Source organism: Orycteropus afer, unplaced genomic scaffold, assembly GCF_000298275.1.
Source record: "Orycteropus afer afer isolate SDZICR_OR568_19922 unplaced genomic scaffold, OryAfe1.0 scaffold00388, whole genome shotgun sequence".
Lineage (NCBI taxonomy): Eukaryota > Metazoa > Chordata > Mammalia > Tubulidentata > Orycteropodidae > Orycteropus > Orycteropus afer.
The window spans coordinates 794,748-811,696 of NW_006921975.1; the positions used below are offsets into that span (position 1 = coordinate 794,748).

At 35.9% G+C, this 16,949-nt stretch overlaps 1 protein-coding gene and 1 pseudogene across 1 annotated transcript in view; one reads left to right on the forward strand and one right to left on the reverse strand.

Moving 5' to 3' along the window:
* THOC2 (THO complex 2) overlaps positions 1 to 6,760 on the forward strand; it is a 150,492-nt gene extending 143,732 nt beyond the window's left edge. Inside the window, exons 34-38 of the mRNA XM_007953366.1 lie at positions 3,181 to 3,321; positions 3,662 to 3,731; positions 3,815 to 3,972; positions 6,230 to 6,306; positions 6,733 to 6,760. Coding sequence (XP_007951557.1) covers positions 3,181 to 3,321; positions 3,662 to 3,731; positions 3,815 to 3,972; positions 6,230 to 6,306; positions 6,733 to 6,760 — 474 coding nt within the window. The remainder of the gene's footprint in view (positions 1 to 3,180; positions 3,322 to 3,661; positions 3,732 to 3,814; positions 3,973 to 6,229; positions 6,307 to 6,732) is intronic.
* A 5,987-nt stretch (positions 6,761 to 12,747) lies between these two features.
* LOC103207705 lies at positions 12,748 to 13,490 on the reverse strand (annotated as a pseudogene).
* Positions 13,491 to 16,949: the final 3,459 nt, after the last annotated feature.

The window sequence follows — 16,949 nt, forward strand, 5'->3', positions numbered from 1 at the left end:
TTCACTTTCTAATCTAAGATAAAAAGTAATACATGGATTCAGCTTCTAAAGTGGGGTTAGTTAAAGGGACCAGAATCTAGCTTAGTATTCAAATCATTTTTTTTGGGGGGGGGGTCAGTTCATTGTCTACTCCCAATTTCCAACTGACATATTTCCAGTTTTGATCAGTTTTTTCCCTAATGTCTAATTTTTTTTCTATTATCTCCCCTTAATGTACGAGTTCTTTCTTCATAATGTCCTGAGTTTTTTGGAACATTTTACTATGGTTTGGGTGGAAGTTTACAGAGCAAATTCGTTTTTCATTCAGCAGTTTATATACATTTTGTCGGAGACACTAGTTGCAGTCTCTACAGTGTAATAGCACTCTTCCCACTTCCTCCTTGAGGATCAGTTATGTTTTGACCTACTAATCTTAGCACTTAAACTTAATGAAAAAAGTATTAAAAACATGTTCTTCTAACCAAACCTCTCTGTAATTCAGGAGGGTAGCATCTTAAGACAGAATTTTGCTTTTAATTCTATTGACCATCTTAAAATAAGGATTTACAGACAGACCCAAGTCTAGAAAAGTGAAGCTACTTTTATGTATTGCAATCTAAATGAAGTCACTGTGGCAGTGCTCTCTTAGATTTTGAAAATTGGTCACATTCTTTTTTTAGACTTACTGATCCCGGTGTTAGAAATAAATGCAAATCAAGAACAAAAATCCAATAGTGCTCTGACCACAAATGAATTTAATGAGTCAGTTCTTTTATTTGGCAAACATGTATTATTATATTATGTATAAAAACGGAAAAGGCACTTAGCTCCTTTACCATACCTGAAGCTATGTTATGGACAAAAAACAATGAACGTGAAATTAATACAGAATACCTGCCACAAAAAAGCCAAAAGTACAGTAATATAAGAATTCACACAAGATAAAGTAAGATAAACTGAGTGACCATTTCTGGTCAAGAGAACTGATGGAAAGTGGAGGGTGTTAGGGAACAATGGTGGTGTTAGCACCGAGTGTATTGAGTTGCTATATATATGCAATTATGAAAAGATTGGGGAGAACGTAGAAGTCCCAAGCTAAAGATTGTTATGTTTTATTGAGTAGACAATGACTAAGAGGCTGTATGTTTTTGTGGAAAAGAGTATTGTGATCAGAGGTATTCTTAGAAGGGTAAAAGTAGTAAAAGAAGTGGGGACATTTGTAAACTGAGAATGTTTGATTGTGTATTAATTGAGCTATTTGAGTCTTCAGGGCAAGAATGAAATAATTATTTGAACATTAATGCCAGAAGTCCCAGAAAAGGTTTTTCAATTTCTTTAATACGGAATGCAAGTCAGGCACATTTCAACGCTTCCTTCTTATAGAGTTGTGTGTATGCATTTGTAACCACAATCCTTTTTTTTTTTTCTTTCATTGGGAGAAATTAAGCAATACTTAGATAATTCTTCTTTGAGTATTACAGTAATATTTCTTTTATCAGTTTCATAACTAATAATAACTTGAGACATGAATAAACCTCACAGTTAGAGATATTAAAGTCTTATTTAAGGCATAATCGGCAAGAGCATCTTTTGGATAAGCACTTTTGACTGTTTCTTATTCTCTTGCTCTTTGTAATTAATAAACATTTTGTGTATTTCATCAGCTTTTAAACATTAAAATTTAAAGACTACTTCTGCATTGCAATAGCAGTGTTTCTGAACCCACTGAATTGAAAATGTTTGATGGTGTTGAAAAATACGTGTTTCTTAAAAAAAAAAAAAAAAAAAAAAAAGGTGGGGACCAGGTTTGCTGGTCCAATAGAGCCTGGTGGAACCACTGAGACTATGGCCCCTAGCTGCCCTTCAGGTCTGGAATTGAACCCACATCTGTGGTTTCCAGCCAAACAAAGTACAGGCATGTGAGTTAAACATTTACCTCAAGTAGACACACGCCCTGGAGAGAACAATCATGGGAGAAGGAAGGGCTGCTTATGCACAGGGAGACAGCTCAGGGCACAGGAGAGTATGGAGGGATGGTCACTGGGAAGAGGTAACTATGGGGAGGAAGTGAGAAGGGGAGCTGTTGCATTGTGGTAAACTGTGGTCAATGACGTGAGACAAAGTATATGTGAACTGCTGTATGGAAAGTGAATTTTCTCTGTAAATCTTCACCCAAATCACAATAAATAAAAAAAAAGTGTTTCTTAATTCTCAAACTGATAATCTTTTTTTCATGTATTCCTTTGAATACCAAAGGATTTCATCGTGTACAAATATTTGACTTTTGATTCACTACTCAATTCATTCCTAAGGTATATCTAGAATTGTGTAGTTATATAATGAGTTATAGTTAGTGTACCTGCTGCCTAATACTTGTAGTATCTTACATTAAACATAAGCTTGTGGCATAGTTCTAAATGCCTTAAGGTTAGATATCTGATTATTTCCTGATTACTTCCTAAATATTTCCTTTTATATAATGGATTTCCAGATTTACAACTTGCATATAAATAGGGTCATCTCTCAGTTCTTCAGAGCTAGAATATCCAGGTTCCTTGAACTTTGGTCATTTCATTGCCTGTGGGTCTTTTGGCAGTGACAGAATTGGTAAAGGAGAACATTACATTCGGTCATCATTTTCAGTCTGAGATTTTTCATTGTCTTCAGAAGCTGAAAATGACTAGATGGTTTTCGGAACTATTTAGAACCATTAAGATAAATCTTACTGTCAGTTGAAGCAGAGAATATGCTGCCTTTACCTTTGTTAAAAAAAAAAATTAGGCAAATCTATGCGTGGTTTATGCTGAGGTGGAAAAAAATGACCTTTAGTAGATTCCTGGCTAGGTCCTGTTTTATATCTTTTGATTGCTGTCATCGTTGGTTGCTTATCAGTGGACAGTGTAACTGCTTAAAATTCCTGTGATTATTTAGAGATGTGAGTACTCTAGCTTATGAATTTACTGAGTCTCAGTTGAGGCAGTAGTGAACTGATTGAGTTTAGATGAAAATTTTTAAAAGGAAAAACATTGAAGCTTTGCATAATTCGAGTCATAGTTTTTTTCTTTTACCTCTTGTAATCCAGACAGCTGACCGGTTTTCCCTTTGGGTCTAACTTCCAGTCGTCTTTCATTAAATAAATAAACAAATAATGCCAATACCAGAAAACTAATAATCTTTAGTAATATTGCCTTAATTTAACAGCTCTACATTAATCATACTCCTCCTGCACCACTATCCAAGAGTAAGGAGAGAGAAATGGACAAGAAAGATTTGGAGAAGTCAAGGGAAAGATCCAGAGAGAGAGAGAAAAAAGATGAAAAGGACAGGAAAGAACGGAAAAGGGTTTGTAACCTTTTTAAACTAGTTTGGAAAACTTATCATGTACAGTAGCATGCTTGTTGCCTTTATTTTTTAATACTGGTTTGTTCCATAGCAGTCTCTTATTTAGTATTTTACCTGGCATTTTACCCCTAAAGCGTGTCTGAAACTTCTACAGTAACAAGAATCTTCAGTCTAGTAATCTCTACCAGCTCCGCTTGCCTTTCATGTGTTTTACCAACTATGTGAAACTACCACAAATATTCTCCAGTGCTAGTTAGCTGTGCTCATCTAGTGTAAAAGTAATACATTAAAACAAAAGCATAAACCCTTGATCAATGTAGTTCACAATTCTTGGTTCTAGGATCATTCAAACAATGACCGTGAAGTGCCACCGGACTTAACCAAGAGGCGTAAAGAGGAAAATGGAACGAGTAGGTAGACTTATTAAATACCTTCAAAGCAATCATCAAACTGAATTGGAAAAGGCTTTCATGATTCTCTTTTGCAATTTTAGTGGGAGTTTCAAAACACAAAAGTGAAAGTCCATGTGAGTCTCCTTATCCAAATGAGAAAGACAAGGAAAAAAATAAGTCAAAGTCTTCAGGCAAAGAAAAAGGCGGTGATTCATTTAAATCTGAAAAGATGGATAAAATCTCTTCTGGTGGCAAAAAGGTAAATTAGGAAAAGAAAAGAAAAATATATTTTTTTCTTAAAAAAATCAACTCTTAAAAATTTCGCAAATCTTTAATATTTTCCTAGTCAAAACAATCTTTTGTTAATTATTTGGGTGGAGGAAAAAGAGACATTGAGAAAGGGCAGGTTATCTGTTTCTGGGACTGGTCCAGCTTGGTTCCAAATTCCCAGCAGGGTTGGAGCTGACCTCAGAAATTACTTTCCTCTCCATTCCACTCCCACTTATTTCCATACATTGAGTTTCGGCTTTTTTTTGTATTTTCTTTTTTCTCCACCAATTTTCTGCTTTTAGTTTTTCTTTATTTATGAGATCAAAATATGTATTCTCCTGGACTATCACAGTGTCATAAAGTCTTCTTAGTCATGATTTTAAATGTATTTAAATAACATTTTCTAATAAATTCACATATTTGCAATTTGTATTTGATTTTAAAATTAACTGTAGGGTGCATTCTCTTAGATACTAACATAGTATATTGCTTGGATGTTATTAAAAATAGATATCCTGTACCTTGTATAAAGTAAGCAAATCATTATTAAAATGTAAATGTCTAGTATTTATAAAGCATTATCAGGATATAAAAGACGTCATATTCACAGATCATAAAAAGTAGTTTTAGAAAGTTATAAGGTGAACGTTTTAAAATTTCTGTATACTTTAAAAGAGGCTGTAAGGTTTATTTTTAATAGAGGTAAAATTCCACATAACATAAACATTTTCAATAAAGTGTATGGTTTAGTGGCATTTAGTAAATTCACAGTATTGTGCAACTATCCCTTCTATCTAGCTCCAAAACCTTTTCATCACTCCAAAGGGAAACTCTATCTGTTAAGCAGTCACTCCCCAATTACTTCCTTCTCTCAGCCCTGACAACCACTAATCTGCTTTCCGTCTCTATGGGTTTACCTATTCTGGATGTTCAGTATGACATGCAATCACATAATATGTGGCTTTTTGTGCCTGGCTTCTTTGACTTAGCATAACGATTTATCCATGTTGTAGCATGTATCAGTACTTCATTCTTTTTATAACTGAATAATATTTCACTGTATGTATGCCCATGTCCACTGCTATTGAGTTGATTCTGACTCATAGCGGCCCCCCATTGGGTTTCCAAGGCTGTAAATCTTAACAGAAATAGATTGTCTCATCTTCCTCCTATGGAGTGGCTGGTGGGGTCGAACTGTATACCTTTTGGTTAGCAGCCCAATGCCTTAACCACAGTGCCATCACAGCACCACATTTTATTTATCCTTTTATCAGTTGATGGACATTTGGATTGTTTCCACCTTTTGGCTGTTGCGAATGGTGCTGCTGTGAACATCTGTGCACAAGTATTTGTTTGAATACCTGTTTTCTGTTCTCTTGGGTATGTACCTAGGAGGAGAATTGCTGAATCATATGGTAATTCTATGTTTAACTTTTTGAGAAACCAACGAACTTTTCCACTGTGGCTACACCATTTTCAGGCTACACCATTTAGCTGCTAACCAAAAAGGTCAGTGGTTCAAACCCACCAGCTACTCTACAGGAGAAAGATGATGCAATCTGCTTCTGTAAAGATTACAGCCTTGGCAACCCTGTGGGGGCAGTTCTACTCTGTCTTATAGGGTCGCTATGAGTCAGAGTCCACTAGAGTGCAGTGAGTTTGGTTTCTTGGTTGTATACCATTTTACTTTCCCACCAGCAGTGTATGAGGGTGCCAGTTTCTTAACATCCTTGCTCACACTTGTTATTTTCTATTTTGTTTTTCTAGTAGCCATTCTAGTGAAAATGAATGGTATCCTGTTATGGGTTTGATTTGAATTTCCCTAATTACTAGTGATGCTGAGCATTATTAAATATGCTTGTTGGCCATTTGTATATCTTCTTTGGAGAAATACCTATTCAGGTCCTTTGCCATTTTTTATTTGTTGTGTTTGTCTTGTTGTTGAGTTGTAAGAATTCCTTATATATTCTGGATATTAGACCCTTATCCAGATATATGGTTTACAAATATTTTTTCCCATTCTCTATGGTTTTTTTTTTTTACTTTTTTGATAGCATCTTTTGATGCATAGAAGTTACTAATTTTGATGAAGTCCAATTTGTTTTTGTTGTCGCTTGTGCTTTCGGTTGTCATATTAAGTAAGCCTTTAAAGAAAAATATATAATAGGTCAGTGTTGAAATGAGTTTTTGAGCTGATTTTTATGCTTGGTTTTTCCTTCCCCACCTAATTCCCCCGTTCCTTGTAGGAGTCCAGGCATGATAAAGAAAAGATAGAAAAGAAAGAAAAACGGGACAGTTCAGGAGGAAAGGAAGAGAAGAAACAATATCCTTTTTTACTGTAATTTTTTTCAGCCAATGTAATAGAAAGCTTTGGTGTACTGATCATGCTTTAGAATTGTACTCGTGTGGCTTAAATGCTTATTAGCTTTTAAGTGGTTTCTCTAGTATAAATGTAGGAAATCTGGAAATGTGCTTAGTTTTACTTCTATGACAGGGTGACTAAGGCTACCATAGGATTTAGAATCCTTCTGACTGTATTATCACTGAGAGGAAAAAGGGGAATAGAGAGTCCCTTGGGCCAAAGGCATGGGGAATAGAAGGGCAAAATAATGCTGCAGAACTGGTAGAGTTTGGGGCTACCAGGCTGGTCAGAGCCAGTTAGGCCTGCAAGCTGAGGGATGGGACTAAACGTTGAGATACTGTCCCCGCCCCACCCCCAAAAGTTGTTTTCCCTTAATTTGTCATCTACTCATAAGTCCTCAGACAAGCACAGATAATGAAGACTTTCTGTCAAGGTGAGTGTTTTCTCACTTCCTTTTTATTTAAAGGTAGACACATATAACGAGGTTTGATAATGTTAAAGAAACTAAAATCCATTTTGTAAGATACAATTACTTGAAATTTGCACCTAAATATAATGATCCACTCTTTGGGTACAGAGGGAAAATGAGATTCATTTCAGTTATTTTTAAGCTGTTTTCATTTTAAGCTTGCTGATTAGCTACACATATTTTTCTTTTTTTAAAGTACTAAGATGTATTTAAGAACATCTGACTTTCTCTTTACCACTCGTTCCCATCTTCTCTGGATAAATAATTACCTTTTTAAAATACTTCCCAAAACCAAACCCACTGCCACTGAGTAGTTTCTGAGTCATAGTGACCCTATAGGACAGAGTAGTACTGGCCCATAGGGTTTCCAAGGCTGTAATCTTTACTGAAGGAACCCTAGTGGTACAGTGAGTAAATGCTCAGCTGCTTACAGAAAGGTCGCTGTTGGAACCCACCAGCCACTCTGTAAGAGAATGATGTGGCAGTCTGCTTCTGTAAGATTATAACCTTGGGAAACCTTTGGGGACATTTCTGCTCTATCCTATAAGGTTGCTGTGACTCAGTATCGACTTGATGGCAAATGGGCATAACCCTGTAAGTGGTGTTGGTATCTGCATTTTACAGGTGAAGAGACTGAGACTCTGACAGAATAAATTGAACAGGATCATGGAGATAGTACCACCAACAAATCTGAGACTCAGACCTAGTGCTTACTACCTACCCTTCAGTGTTCTTCCCCTCCCCACCTTTTTTAAGATTCCTATGCAGACATCTTACCCAAAGATTTTTGTTTAATGTTTTTGGATCACTTTTTCTACCACTGCCCATATTTTGCAATGCCAGAACCTATTGTCTGTACTTTTAGTTTTGGTATTTAAAATATGTGACTTTGTTTTCAAGTTATTCACTTACACTTTTATGTGACATTTCCAGGTGAAAGCAGCTTATTTTTTTAAATACCAAAATAGTATTTTATTGAAAAGGTATTTTTTTAAAATCATCTTAAATAAATTATATATCCATCTTAGTGGACAGTGTTCAAAACCTTTTTTTGAGCACTTAAAATCATCTTATAATTAGCTATTTTTGCTTGGTGAAGTCTTAGGATTATTGAGAGATGTAGAATGATTTGCCTCTTTCATTTAATGCTTCCAGGTGGCTATATTTGAAGTTCTTGACTCTGGGTTTGTTTTTTTTTTTTTTTTTTTTTAATAGCACATTTTCTCTCTTCTATGTTAGCAGTCATTTAATGATATCGAGTATACCTTGCTGTTTATGTTGTTCTTGTTGGGTTACGTTGAGACAATTACAGCTTATTGGTGTGCTGCTGTGCCCCCCCCCCCCAATATTATTTGCTGCTTCTAGTCTTTTATGAAACCAGATAGATAACTGAGGCTATTATCAGTTGTTGAAGAGTGAGAAATGTCTTAGAACTGGTTCTGTACGAGGGAATGAGCTTTAGGTTAGGAGTTTTGACTGCAAAACTAGTACTTGAGGTTGCCATGTAGATAATCTCCTAATGAGTGGTGTGCTTCTCATGCTTTATTAGTCTGTGTTTGTTAACTAAGTAGTAGAGTAGGGTAAACTAGAGTTACAAGAGAGCATTATTTAATTTAATAATTTTTAAAAATTAAGATTATAAAGAAATATTATTCCCTATTCTTCAATTGTAGCTGTCTCCCCAAACACCCTCTTCTCATACCTTCACTAGGACCAGTTGTCACAGCTGTCACTGTAAATTTATAGTCTCTCTTTACATAGTACCTAAATATTACCTTCTGGTATGGGAAAGTTATGTTACAGATACTTTTGAGTTGTTTTCACTCACACTGGTCAGGGATTTGTACTTCTACACAGAATTTCTTAGGACCAAAGGCCTGAAAAGACTGGCCATGGATAGGTGTTTGGGTTGTTGTTGTTACGTGCTGTTGAGTCGGACGTGACTCATAGTGACCCCTCCTTGGGTTTCCGAGGCAGTATCAATATGGAAGTAAATTGCCCCATCTTCCTTCCGAGGAGTGGCTGGTGGCTTTGAACCACCAGCCTTCTGGTTAGCAGTCAAGTGCCTTTAGGCACTACGCTACCAGAGCTCCTAGGTGTTTGGGTAGTGGTCTAGTGGTAGCAAAGTTCTAGATTCAGATAACCTTTTAAAATATATTTACTTTGGTGTTCGCCCTGCTAACTTTCTGCCTGACAGCTGTGTACTGTATTTTCTTCTTGACTAGACTCTCTAATTTTGTGAGGCTGTGGTTATGGGTTTTTTTTCCCCCCTTTTTCTGGCTGCATCCTATCTGCATTCATTCTAGGGTTGGTCAAGTGTTCCTATCCTATTTTTCTTCCTTTTCCTTTAGAGGTCTCATAATTTTTCATTGGCATTATCTACCTATAGGCTACTTCTAAATCTGCTGTGGCCCTACTCCCTCATTTATTTTTCATTGTATAGGAAAGAGAACTAACTGTTACATATTTCACATGTCCATGATTCAGAAATGTTATTAAGAGTTAAGATGACTTAAGATGTCAGAGTCATTGTTGGTTTCTAGAACATTTTTTGAGGAGGGCTTGGTGGAGAAATAACATTGATTTCTAACCATGACCTCAATTTCAGAGACATTAAAATGATCATATTAGAAGTAAGAAAATATAGTATGTAAATGTGGCTCAGATTAAATTACTTACAGTCTTAGCTCTTTTTCTTTTTCATATTTTTAGTTGCGGAATCTTTTTTGCTTGTTTTCTGCATCTTCTGTTACTTGTTACTGCTAAAATCTTCGTCTAGATTCATCTTAACCATTCTGTGAGTTAGTCTCTTGAATACTACTAGCTGCTTTGCCTGTAACCTTTTCTCCTACTTTAATCTTCTTTAAAAATTCCTGCCCATTGAATGAAACTTTCTTTGTTGGTTACCAGGGGTGGGAGGGAAGCGGGGGACACACTGAAGAAACTAAACTAAACTAAAATACAAAAATTCCTGCCTATTGAGATTGTCTTAATAGAACTATTCTTTGGCTTCTCAGTTTGATATGTGTGACCCTCAACTCATGAATGTTGCATTTAGCAAACTTTTTTGAGGGTTCTTGAGAAGTTCAGTGTCCTTGTTTTTTTCTTATTTTGGATTTGCAGCCTTGATTTCAAAGAACAATAGTAGTTTGCTTTGTCCTTCTACCCATCTGTGCTTGTAGTCTACTACATTCCTATTCTAAATCCTCCACACCAACCAGGCCAAATGTATTTTGTGGTTCTCTCTCTTACCTCAAGTCTCATATATGTAACCTAAAAATTTTAACCCCTAAACCCAAGGTGGCAAATTGTTTGCCTTGTTAAATGAACCTTGTTGGCCTTGTACAATTTTTTAAAAATTATCAAAAGTCGGTTCCCTTTAAAAATTAGAAGAGTTGACAAAATCAAAATTTCAGTTTCTCTTGAAAAAATACTGTGTCCTGATTTCTATATGGCAATAATAAGGGAGACCTGCCTAGATGCTCTGTACTTTACATAGGGCATAGGCTATAATAAATAATATAATAATAATACAATTCACTCTTCACCTAGCTCACAACTGGTTTTTCTTCAGTCCATAACTGGAAACTGACCTACTAAGTACTCAAAGAGTTTTGAATTTAGGAATGTATTGAGTTTTGAATTTAGGAATGTATTGCCTGGTAGCATAGTGGCTAAGGCACTTGACTGCTAACCAGAAGCCTGGCAGTTCAAACCCACCAGCCACTCCTCGGAAGGAAGATGGGGCAATCTACTTCCGTAGTGATACTGCCTCGGAAACCCAAGGAGGGATCGCTATGAGTCTGGTCCGACTCGATGGCACATAGCAACAATAACAACAACATTGCCATGTTGGTGTATAGTCCTAGATACTGGTGATATATGTTGCGGTAGGGAATGTTTGATTAAGTTTTTTTCTCAATAGTTTCCGATTGCTTATGTGTGGGCTTGCCTACAGAGTCCTAGTCACTGATTCTTATGTATATATGAGTATATATAAGATTTTATTACTGGTTGCATAGCCTCCGTCCCTAGACTGGGATCTTTTTGAAAGCAGCAACTCCATCTCTTCCTTCTAATCAGTCAGCTAAAGATTTTTTTCTATGACTTGGCTATGTTTCAGATACTCTGTTAACCTTACATAGAGAGCTGTCTACAGAGGTATTAAATGTATCTCTTTGGGATCTGGTGTGAACATTGATGAGGAGGAATATTGACTTTTAGTTTTTGTCAGTTTACTTACAACAGCTGTTAGAAGAGAAAGCCATACTGATTAAAAGGAAGTTGCTTTGTGCATTCCAGTGTATAGTTTTTGAGGACAAGTTTATTATGCTTTCATTTTGGTCTGTACTTAATTAAATGTACTGTATATGAAACCTTTGTTATAAGATTGAAAACCTTATTCTCGTCCTTGACACCCTTTAAAAGTACTGGGTATAGTTTTGTGCGTTGATGTTCAGAATAAGAGGATTTGTTTCCTTGCTCTTCCGCTTAAGGTAGACTATAAAGTGCTGTTTTGTTTTGTTTTCTTAAATCTGGGGATAGGCAAGAGTGCTTATAAAAGGCTCCCATGCTACATTTACCCGTGTGTGACTATCCCCTAGACACACATTTAATCTAAGAGGCATCCCCAGATGCAGCTAAGATGCAGCTCAACAGAATCTCGGTTTTACCTCCTTGTTACATTTTATCCATATGAAACAAATTCCTAGGTAGCAGTATAAGGGTAAACAAAGGAGTAAAGTGTATATAGGCTAACTGTCTTGTTCCTCATAATTTTTTTTTCTCATAAGTGTTCATCTTCACGCATATCTACCTTGCTGTCTGTGTGTGCGTGTGTGCGTGCGTATATATACATGTATACATGTGCATGCTTGCCAGAATGCATGCACACAAGTATGTTTGTGAACTAGCGTCATGAAATCTTGACAGCTCCAAATGCTGGTACAAATGAAGAGAACTAAATCTAGTATGCCTCCTTTGAGGGCAAGACACTTAACATACAGTAAGCTGTTATTTCTGTGGGCTTGTATTTTATAGTTCCTCCAAACATTTTTTGTTGTCATTTAAGAGAGTTCTTTTATGAGAAATCTGTAAACTACTACAACATTTCTTAGGACCTTTTTGGTTAATTCGACCATAAAATTAAAAAGTGTGTGTGTATATGTGTGTGTGTGTGTTTGTAAAGCCACACCTCTGATAAGAAGGTAGATTTTATATATATGCCTTTTCTTTTCTACTTTGATCACTGGTCTAGCTGCTCTTTTCTCCAGACCCACCCTCCTTTCAAACTTGCTTCTTACTGTCACAGCTCTCTGTAGTGTTATGTAAAAGCAGCTACCTCAACTCTGAGAGGGTACTCTGAGGGCATTTCATGCAGTTTTCTGATGGCCTGACAAAGGAGGAGAGGACATGGTAGAATATAGGGAAATGACAACCCTACTGATAGAGCAAGGCCTATTTCTGGCAGAAAAAGAAAAAACTAAAAACAAAACAAAACAGAAACTACCCAATAGGCCCAGATAATTCCCAATATAAAATGTTTACAAATATAATCTTGCTCAGCAGGGTAGAAGTGACCTTTTGGTGGACCTTTTCCTGCAAATATGATATTACCAAAATGCAATTTATCATATCAGTAGAATAGATAGGTGTCCATCAGGAGGCCAGCAGACAACAAACAGCCTGAAGTAGAAAGAAAACCTTTGAGAAACCTCAATAGTCCTACATGTATAAAAGATAGAACTGTGCAATTCCTTACATTTAGAGCCTATGCTTTCTTACTCACAATGGTCAAGGTAGCACATATTTAAAACAACAGTTAATAAAAATAACTATAGAAGAATGTTGAGGTAATGTGCTCTGATGGTATAAAGTCAGTGAGAAGAAAACAGCTACTCTGATGGAAGAGAAAATCCTAATGGCTGAGTTTGTCACTGTGTGATGTTCTTGGTAGCACTTAGAACTTGGGGGTAGTTTTCAAGTTTGTAATCCCAACACTTGAACATTATTTTTTAAATATCCTCTGGATACCGTTGAAAGATTGACAACCAGTATCCTCTTTCCATTTGCATTTGTGCTTGCTGATTTGTCATTCCAGGGTATGGACAGACCCCTAAGCTGAAGGTCTCCCAGAGGAGGATGCCAAAGCTCCATGCGTCACTCTCAGAACGATATCTCCCATAATTAAGAACTTCTGGTGCTGTTCATTTAATGGGAATCTGCTCTAAACCAGAAGATGAATACACATCACAGTCCTCTTGACGAGACATTCCAAAGTCACTGATTTTCAGAACATTGTTTCCACCTCCAGGCAGTTTCTTGCAGCAAGGTCCCTGTATATATAGTTTTTATTTGAGATACGCCATATGAGAAGCAGCATCTAATGTTCTTTCTCAGACAGGGAGAGGAAATCGCCTCCTGGAACCACTTCCATGATACAGATAGATTGTCTTTGTGAACTCTTACATATTTGACATACTGATATGATCATGTTGCTTAAGGATTTTGATTTCTTGTAAAAAAAAAAAAAGAATTTCAGTTCTTGAGAAAGAGCTTCTTTATGCATTTTAATAGCAACAGTGGTTTTATCTTTTAATGTGCCCTTAATCACGTCACCAAAATTTCCCTTGCCCAGTAATTCTCCCAGTGTGACATATTGATGATTGAGACCCATTTTTCACCCTCCTAGTTGTAACCATATTGATACCATGATGCTCTTTACTGGAATGTTCACCTTTATTTTTCCAATTTTTTTTAATTGAGATAAAATTCACATTACAAAATACACCATTTAAAAGTATATATAAAAAGAGACCTTGTACCCATTAGCAGTCACTCCCAATTCTCTTCTCTGTCCCTAGAAACTACTAATGTACTTTTTTTCTCTGAATTTGGCTTATTTTGGACATTTCATATAAATGGTATCATGCAATATGAGGCCTTTTGATTCTGGTTTCTTTTACTTAGCATCATGCTTTCAAGGCTCATCCATGTTGTACATTGTATCAGTACTCCATTCCTTTTTATGATTGAATAATATTCCATTGTATGAATGTATACCACATTTTATTTATCCATTCATCAGTTGACACACAGGAACAATGACTTTTAAGTATTAAAACTGTAAGTTCAACATTAATGTATCCACAATTATGATTGATAATGTCAAGATTATTCATGGTGTGAACAGAATGCTTGTGTAGAAAGAAAATGTAAATTATGTGTCAGCATTTCAAAGTGTGATTATTTTCTAAAAGTCCATCTAGCTGTGGTTTTATCAAATATGTGAATGTAGTATTTTTACCAATGAATTTTGATGCATTAAGCATTAATTTAAAATTTGAATGAGAACAATGTGAGACAGATGTGCTTTTATTTTACCACATATTGTAATCATGTTTTGAATTTATTTCAATATGCAGTATTTGAAAAATGTCAATAGATAAAGGAAATGATTATAATTAAGTCAATATATTTTTAAAGCAATTTTTATAATTTAGCAGACATTGCATCATAATATAAGTACTATTAAAATCATGTCTTACAAAAAATATGTCATTTTTCTCTTATCTTAATTTTTGTTGTTAATCAAATAAAGTAGATTCCTTTTCATTGCTACACATTCTCTTTTGAGAGCTACTGCTTGCCCTTGTGGAATGTTTTATTTGTTGCTATTACTTTTTTCTCTCTGCCTCATTTCTTTTTCTTTCTCTTCCTCTCACATGATCAAAAATGTTCAATGTTTTTAAATCATCATAATGTCCTATCTTCAATGGTTTCTAAGTGTACAATAAGAAATGTACAAATATTTTATCCCTTTCTGGGGATTTAATTCAGACCTTTGTAGTTGCTGGAACTCATTGACTTTATTTTCTTAAATCAGTTAATCCTTCTCTTTCCCTCCCCCTTACCTTCTCCCCTCCCCTCTCCTTCCCTTTTTGCCTTTCTTCTCTCCTATCAATATAATCACTTTGTTTCTTTCAGGTGAGATTGGAATGAAATTGTTCAGCTGTGACAAATTTAGATTGCCGATCAGTTATGAATGAAGAGGGCCCATTTTCATCTCCTTAAATTACTCAGTTATCTGCTTTATTGCCCCATGCTGAAAACTTAAAATTCTTGAGTTGTGCATTACTGTATTTTTAACTTGTTGCTTAATTTTTACATGTTTATTTTCAGTAAATGGCTGAAAGTGTTAACTGTTCCATATTTTTAGCACAATGTGCTGCATACAGTTCCCAAGAAGCAAATATATGTGTACAGATTGTCACTTAAGGTTAACTAAATATTGCCTGGGTTTGTTTCCCCCCACCCCAATATGACTTGCTTTCTTTTTATTGGTTGAAAATGAAAATAAATAATTATTGAACCATTTTGAATTTACCTCATTTAAAAACTCAGTTTTAATTTATTATTTGGCCTGTTTTTATAATATTATTCACTCAGATCAAAGTGGGAGCAGTGTCTTATGCAATGCTTAGGAATCTTCTTATATAGTATGTGTACAATATTAAAACCTGTTTGAAAAAGAAAAAAAGTACCAGCGCGCATTTGTCCCTTGCCATGTTTTTCTTGTAATTGTTAGACAAATCTGGAGGAGGAATATCAGAAGTTCATTGTGTTTTTAATTCTGCAGCAACAGGAGCTTTGTATTGATGAACTTTCATCTGAAAAAGTTTCACAATGACATTTTTAAAAGAGAATTTTTTTATCTACTGAATTCTACCAGTGTAACCTTTTTTCTAAATAAACAATAGTTTTTTCTCAATTGATTATACATTGTGTATGTTGTTGCTTATTCAAAATAACTTAGCGAAGATAACTCAAAAGGTTCCTAACCTTGTCTCCTGAATTCTGTCTTAGTCTATGAGCTCCAATGCTTTCCAGTAACATATCCAGTAATAGAAAAAAAATCCTGTTTTATTGCCTCTGCAATAGAGCAAAAACTCTGCTGACATCATGCCTAGAATGAACCATTTGGTCTTCTGTCCTGGGAACCAATGATATTTAAGCAAATTAAAATCTTTAGAGAATAATAATAAATAATTTTTTTTAAAAGACTGTGAAGTGCTGAGTACTTTTTAGAATTGGCAAAGGGATATATATAAACAAACTTGACATCCCTTTTCAGGTAATTGTAGTTTGCAAAAACTGGTTGAGTAGAATAATTATTTATAGTAGCATGCTCTGTTCAATAACCATTGAGCACCCATAATTTCCTGACATAAAAAGATATACCTCGTTAGAGTGATTTTGGCATTGAGAACATAACTGTGGTTCACCTCCCATCAGAAAAGCGTTCCAGTTAACTACATTGCCTTCACATTTTCATTTTAAAGGTTACATGATTGTGAGTTTGAACCAGAACATTTACTACTACTTGGTATTAGTATCTCCTCTTCTTGTTCCCCTAAATCACTGAAGAGAGGTAATCTTTCGTTGTGGTTTTGCTAGACATGCATTGAGAATGGATTTAATTGTGCAAAAATAATGATGTTGGAAATAAGAAATCTGTATTTGTGTGAGACCTTGCCCCTGTGGTGCTGCCCATCTGTCTGGGAAAATGAAGGCCAAATGAGTGGTACAGGGGTCGCACACTTTTTCTGTAAAGGGGTATAGAGTGAATATTTGAGGAGCATATTTAATACAGCTCAGTAGATCTAAAGTAGCAACTTTCTCTGGGTCTTGTTTCAAAGCAGTCATGACCTACGTAGTTAACCTGGAACCTATCTATGTGGAACTGGTAAGCAGTCATCTATCCATCTACTTGGGAGCTGTGGAGGTGTAGTGCCCAAAACATTTGACTGCTAACCAGAAGGCTGGCAGTTCAAACCCACAGGCCACTCCTCGGAAGGATGACTAGGCAGTCTACTTCCGTAGAGATATCACCTTGGAAACCCAAGAAGGGGGTCTCTGTGAGTTGGGATTGACTTGATGGCAGTGAGTTTGCTCCCCCCCACCAATCCATCTACTTTGGATTAAACCTGCCTACCAGCTACCATAAAGGAGCTCTAATAGTGCAGTGCCTAAGGCATTTGACTGCTAACTACAAGCTTGGCAGTTCAAACCTGCCAGCCGCTCCGCAGAAGGAAGATGGGACAATCAACTTCCTTAAAGATTTACCACCTTGGAG